At 37.7% G+C, this 6,000-nt stretch overlaps 1 protein-coding gene across 1 annotated transcript in view; it reads left to right on the top strand.

Moving 5' to 3' along the window:
- The first annotated feature begins 982 nt into the window (after positions 1 to 982).
- LOC120634761 (protein enabled) overlaps positions 983 to 6,000 on the top strand; it is a 49,844-nt gene continuing 44,826 nt past the window's right edge. Inside the window, exon 1 of the mRNA XM_039905539.1 lies at positions 983 to 1,685. Within this exon, the coding sequence (XP_039761473.1) occupies positions 1,180 to 1,685 (506 nt within the window). The 5' untranslated portion in view covers positions 983 to 1,179. The remainder of the gene's footprint in view (positions 1,686 to 6,000) is intronic.

The raw sequence follows: 6,000 nt of genomic DNA, 5'->3' as shown, positions 1-6,000 counted from the left end.
CTGCAATCTCAACTGGTGGTAATTGACGATGAAGTCTGAGATGGTATCGGGCTAACCTGTTAGGGAGTATGGTATAGGGAGTCATACCCCTAATCGGTTTCTACGCGACATCGCGCCGGGACACAAAATCGCTAAGCGGCACGTCTTTGTCGGCAACTAGCCACGCCTAAAGCCTCCCACCAGACCAGACCAGAGAAAATTCCGAAATTATAAATACCCCAATTCTCCTGCCGGGAATCGAACCCGGGGACCTCCTGCTTAAATTAGACGGTCCAAGGCCGTGGGTTCGATTCCCACAACTGGAAAATGCTTCTGTGATGAACATGAATGTTTTTCAATGACTGGGTGTTTATCTGTTTATAACAAGTATTTATGTGTATTATTTTCATAAAAAATTTCATCAGCTATACTGGTACCCATAACACAAGCTACGCTTACTTTGGGGCTAGATGGCGATGTGTGTATTGGCGTAGTATATTTTTAGTTTTTAAAATTCATAGCGCTCACCGTTGCGCCAGGGTGGTCGTCTTAATTCTTTTTACGATCTTAAAAAGTAATCGATCACTGTCCTAACAAGACAACAATACGACACTTCCTCATTGCGTTAGGGTGAAGGACAAATATTACTGCCAAAAAAAAATTGTTTGCTTTTATCTATAGGATGTCATGATAAGTGAAACGAGGCTAACTTGACAGCTGATAACTATGTCATACTTGACGAAACAATGTTACTTTATACTTATAGTTGTTAGTTTACGCCCGGTCTTCGAGCCGAGTGGACGTGTTGCGTGCATTTAACTAAAATGTTTTTTAGGTTTTTGTGAGATAAGTCATTAAATTAACCTTGATTGATGATTGTTTGTAAAAAAAAAAACAAATAAGTTTTATTTCGGTTTACTAAAGAGTACGTCAAGGGTATATAGCGGTTGCAAAGGATCCCATTTTAATAAATAAAAAAAAATATCGTTTATAATTTGAGTGCAGTTACAATGAGAGTTTTAAGTAATTAGTTAATGCCAAAGAACTGTCTTAGGTAATGTTTGAATATGCGTTGGAGCTCTTTTAAATATTGCTCCTTTTTACAACAGTGAAATCTTTGTGAGTGACTGAAAAAAATAAGTTTTACGCTACGGCGTTTGTGCATATTTCAAGTTAACTGTGCGAATTCAAAGTGCAATCATGCGACGTATGAAAATGAACATAAACCCGGATCTGGGCGATCTAGAGGAGATGTTAGCCCACGTACAGACGCAGATCGAGCAAGAAATCGACCTGGAGAAGGAATCCAAGATGCCCTCACTAACCAGCGTCCAGGAATCGCCCAAAATGAAGCGGTCGTCTTCCATGAAGACAGACTTCGAATACCGGAAGCCTTTGCCGAGACCGCAACTAAACAGGATACAAAGTGACAACGGCACCAAAATCGAGGATTATAGACATGAGTACGGTCAAACTAATTTGATACAAAACGGCCTGAGAGGGTCTCAAAGTAGTTTGAAGTCGAATGAAGACGCAGGGTCTCATATTTCATTCCAGTCCTTCAGGTCGGAGCCAGTCCGGCATTCGGTTATGAGTCTTCCGGACAAAAGGGACTGTAGTACCCTAAATGGAAGGGGTAAAACTGCTACTTTACCTAGAGGGTACGGGTCTACGCGGGAGAAGAATTGGGAGGATTATTGGGCCAAGTAAGTAAAAGCTTTTATATCTCTGATGCAAAAGCGTTATGGGTAATAAACTGCTGTGTGTTTGTGTGTCCATTCCATAGTAACTCTCCAGGTGGTGTGAAGTTTTTTTTTTTAAATATTAAATGAATATGGGGTGTTTTGACTAACGTGAATAAAGTTATGTTAGTGTGATGTAATTAATCTTAGGATCGTTGTTTGAAAACATACGCTCTCTCTCACAAAGACAAGGTACTAATAGGAAATTGCACATCCCAATAGATTTAATTTTCCGAGTATGAATTGAGATAGATATAGATATAGAGAGAAGTTTTTAGATCATTAAATTATTAAGCATAGGAATTTCTATTTAATATAGTCTATTATGTAGCATAATAGAGATCAAGCGTCCAGAAATTTTTAACAAGGAATATTAAAAATTCAAACAGTTAAAAATTCAAAAAAAACCCTCATAAAAGCGTTTTCTTTGTGTGCCTTGACAATTGTGTCTAATAATTATAGTTGTCAGACACAATTGTCACGAGAAGGTAACAATGTTTTTTCAATAAACAAGTTTTTCGATTATTAAATTATTAAGCATAGGAATTTCTATTTAATATAGTCTATTATGTAGCATAATAGAGATCAAGCGTCCAGAAATTTTTAACAAGGAATATTAAAAATTCAAACAGTTAAAAATTCAAAAAAAACCCTCATAAAAGCGTTTTTTTTGTGTGTCTTGACAATTGTGTCTAATAATTATAGTTGTCAGACACAATTTTCACGAGAAGGTAAAAATGTTTTTTTTTGTGTGACGTTCCTGATACCCGGGAGTTGAAAACAATACCTCGTGATCCGTAGTTGAAAGAAACAGTGAAAAAGAAGCATTTTTATTTTTCCATACAAACGAATTCAAAACATTCAAAGTGTATTATGACAACCTTATTGAAGATAAAAGACAGACACGGGCATAGTACCAACGCTACGCTACGTACCTAATAAAGTGACAGCAGTCACTTGATTTTTATTTTGCATGTGATGTCAGGGCTGAATCTGATTTCTTACAGTAAAAACTATGGCAGTGGTTTACCCAAAAACTATTAGGCCTTCGGTTTCACAGATAAGTCTCACAGATAGGTAATTTTGGACCTACCAATCCATAAGTTTAAAGAATGTGTTAAAACACATTTATTACAGCGAGGTTATTATACAATTGATGAATTTCTTAATGACAAGGTTGCTTGGAAGCATCCAGCTCCGCTTTCATCTCTCACAAGATAGAAAAATGAATGTTAAAATATAAAATGTAAATTTTTGATGTTGGAAAAGAGCAACTGCTGAGATTCTTGCCGGCTTCTTCTCGGTAGAATCTGCCTTCCGAACCGGTGGTAGAGTCACTACACACGGACAGACTTGACGTTTCAAAAGTGCTTGTATTAGGCCTACTTGAAATAAATGAATTTTGAATTTTGAATTTTTCAGATAGTACATAATTTAACTCTGAAGCCTGTAAAGTAATATTTCGGTTTTCATTTACGCGTTGTACATTTAAGATGGATCAATCTCCACGTAATAATCTACCTGCCAAATAGATAGCATCGTAGCTTACACTAGAATAAAATATAACCGTTGGAGATAACAATTATTGAGGCTGGAGAATGGAGATAGCTACAAAGGTTTCGTTGTTCTAAATACTAGAGTTTCATAAGAACTTAAACCAAACAATGGCCAGGTAGAAATAGACCTTTGGACGGAGTAATTATTTGGTTAATTGTTCTGAGAATTAGTGTGGAACGGTAATGGGAAAAGTACTATGGAGTGCTTGGGGAGGGATTAAGATGTTTTAGTGATAAGAAACAGTTTGTAACTAAGATAAAAGGATTTTTTAAATAATACATAAATTTGAAATTAGGAAAACCTCCTTCAATATCGTGTATGTTCTTGTATTAGCCAAGCCCTATCATTTGATACCAATATTCAGTACACATGCATGCCCACATGTGTGTGGGTATGCACGTGTACTGAATATTGGTATACCACACACACAAAACAAACACAAACACACACACACGCACACACCGCCAGGCGCGCGCGCACGCGCGTCAATGTTATAACACCCCTTCGTTTCTGCGCTATTTCTTTTGTGGCTGTGTGAGTGACTCCTCCCAAGTGCATTGGTGAGTGGTGGGAATATTTTATTTCTGAAGGTCTGGTCTGGTGGAAGGCTTCGGCCGTTGCTATTCGGTATCTCCATCGGTTTCTAAACGATGTGTTACTGGAACTTCGAAACTCCCAAATCTCCCGGGAGCGACCCCGGGACCGCCCACTTAGAACGTCAGCGCTCACCGCCGCGCCAGGTCGTCAAAACCAGAGAGTGTTTCTTTGATTAGTGAAAGTTCGAGTAGAATCGAAATAACTGTATTTGTCTGGTGCATTGTAATTTTGTATAATAAAAGTGATTGTCAACAATTTGTTGGTTTTTTGGTACCTACTGGCCGCCTTAGATTGTTCGTTATCTATACAAATAAATGGCATATCTGTCTGAGAACTCGAAATGGCTGCCTATACGACGTCGAGTTTATTACCGGTAGCATAGTATTAACACATGTTTATATAGCTTTGGGGGCGAAATGGTTATCTATATATATAAAAGAAAGTTGTGTTAGTAGTAGTGTAATAGTAGTAGATTCCTCTTAGACCGGAATAGGATGATACGTATTAAAATATAACATTCATAAAAAAAAAAAAAAAAATATCCGCGGTACGAAGTTCGCCGGGGCAGCTAGTAATAAATATAAATACGCCATCTAAGCCCCAAAGTAAGCGTAGCTTGTGTTATGGGTACTAGAATAACAGATATTTCAACCCTTTGAATTATATTTAGGAAATGTTGATTAACCACGAGAAACTTAGTTTAAAATCTATAATGACTTTGATGAATTGAAAATTGTATGCCCACCTATCATAGACAATTCCGAATGAACTATCAAACGTAATATGTTACGAATTGGTACTCTTCTGTAATAGGTAAAGGTGGTAGCCTCGACAATTATTTGTTTACTTTCTATCAACCTTGTAATGACATAGAACTCTGTAGCTTGTTTTTTTTATCATCCAAGGTCTAACTATCGTTACATGTAATAAAGCGGTGGTAGCCTTTTGGTTAGGGCTTCGGCCTCCCCTTTGGGGGAACGAGTTCGAAACCCGGCACGCGTTCTAACTTTGCGATTTTTTTAACTTTATGCGATTTTTTTAACTTTATGCGATTTTGTTGACCTCGCTGGTGCAGCGGTGAGCGCTGTGAATTTAAGTAGGAGGTCTAGGGTTCGACTCCCGGCACGGGCAATTTGGAAATTTATAATTTCTTAATATTTATAAAAGTGGCGGTGCGTGCCGGGATTCGAACTCGCTCCAACGAAAGTGTAGTCAAAGTCCTACCCATTGGGCTATCACCGCTTTATAAATTACTGTCTATCTAAATTGCGACGAAAGTAGTAGGAGGTAGAAATAAAGACGCGCAACATGTGCTGACCGTAATAACAATATGGAGAGGTCAGTTTGTGAAAAAAATTGCAACATAAGCTCAGCAACCCGACCCACGCTGTTTTTTGTTGTGCGACAGCTTTTGGAATGCGTTTGGGGACATTTTGCAATAGCAGTTTTAAATAACTAGCGGTCCCTCGCGACTTCGTCCGCGTATAAGTCAGCCGTAAAAGATAGACATATGCCGGAACAACTTTGTCATACATAATTTTATCGAAACTTTAACCGATTACGCAGTGAAAATTTGTTGAGTTAACCTGGCTTAGTTTGTTGTGGGCTCTTAGACCAGGTTAACGAATGCAGTTATCACCATCACTAACATTAGTGTAACATGTTAAATGTATGAACGCTTCATAAGTGCCTGTAATAAGGTCTACATGAATTAAACATTTTTGAATTTGAATTTGAAGCTCTCAAAGGGGAAAAAACCCGACTTTGGATATTGGATTGGACTTAACAATTATTCATTGTAAAGTCAACATTTCCTGAGGATGTTAATAGAATAGAAGGTACATTGCCGAAGATCTGTTTGATGTGCAGTATAAAAATTGAAGAAATTATAAATCACACCATACAGATTCTCCTGCTTTGCGGAGTATAGCATTAAGCTTAATTTTCATGATTTTCATAATAAACTCGATTTTGTAAATTTTTTCATAAGTGCTTTGCTCCTATTGGCCTTAGCTTGATGATATAGCCTATAGCCGTCCTCAATCAATGGGCTATCCAACACTAACATATTTTCTCTCATCGGCCCGGTAGTTCCTGATATCATCGCGTTCGAGTAAATAAACTC

The sequence above is a fragment of the Pararge aegeria genome, chromosome 25, assembly GCF_905163445.1.
Source record: "Pararge aegeria chromosome 25, ilParAegt1.1, whole genome shotgun sequence".
Taxonomy (NCBI): Eukaryota; Metazoa; Arthropoda; class Insecta; order Lepidoptera; family Nymphalidae; genus Pararge; species Pararge aegeria.
The sequence above is the reverse complement of the archived record's forward strand: the minus strand, read 5'-3'. Positions and strand labels throughout refer to the sequence as shown.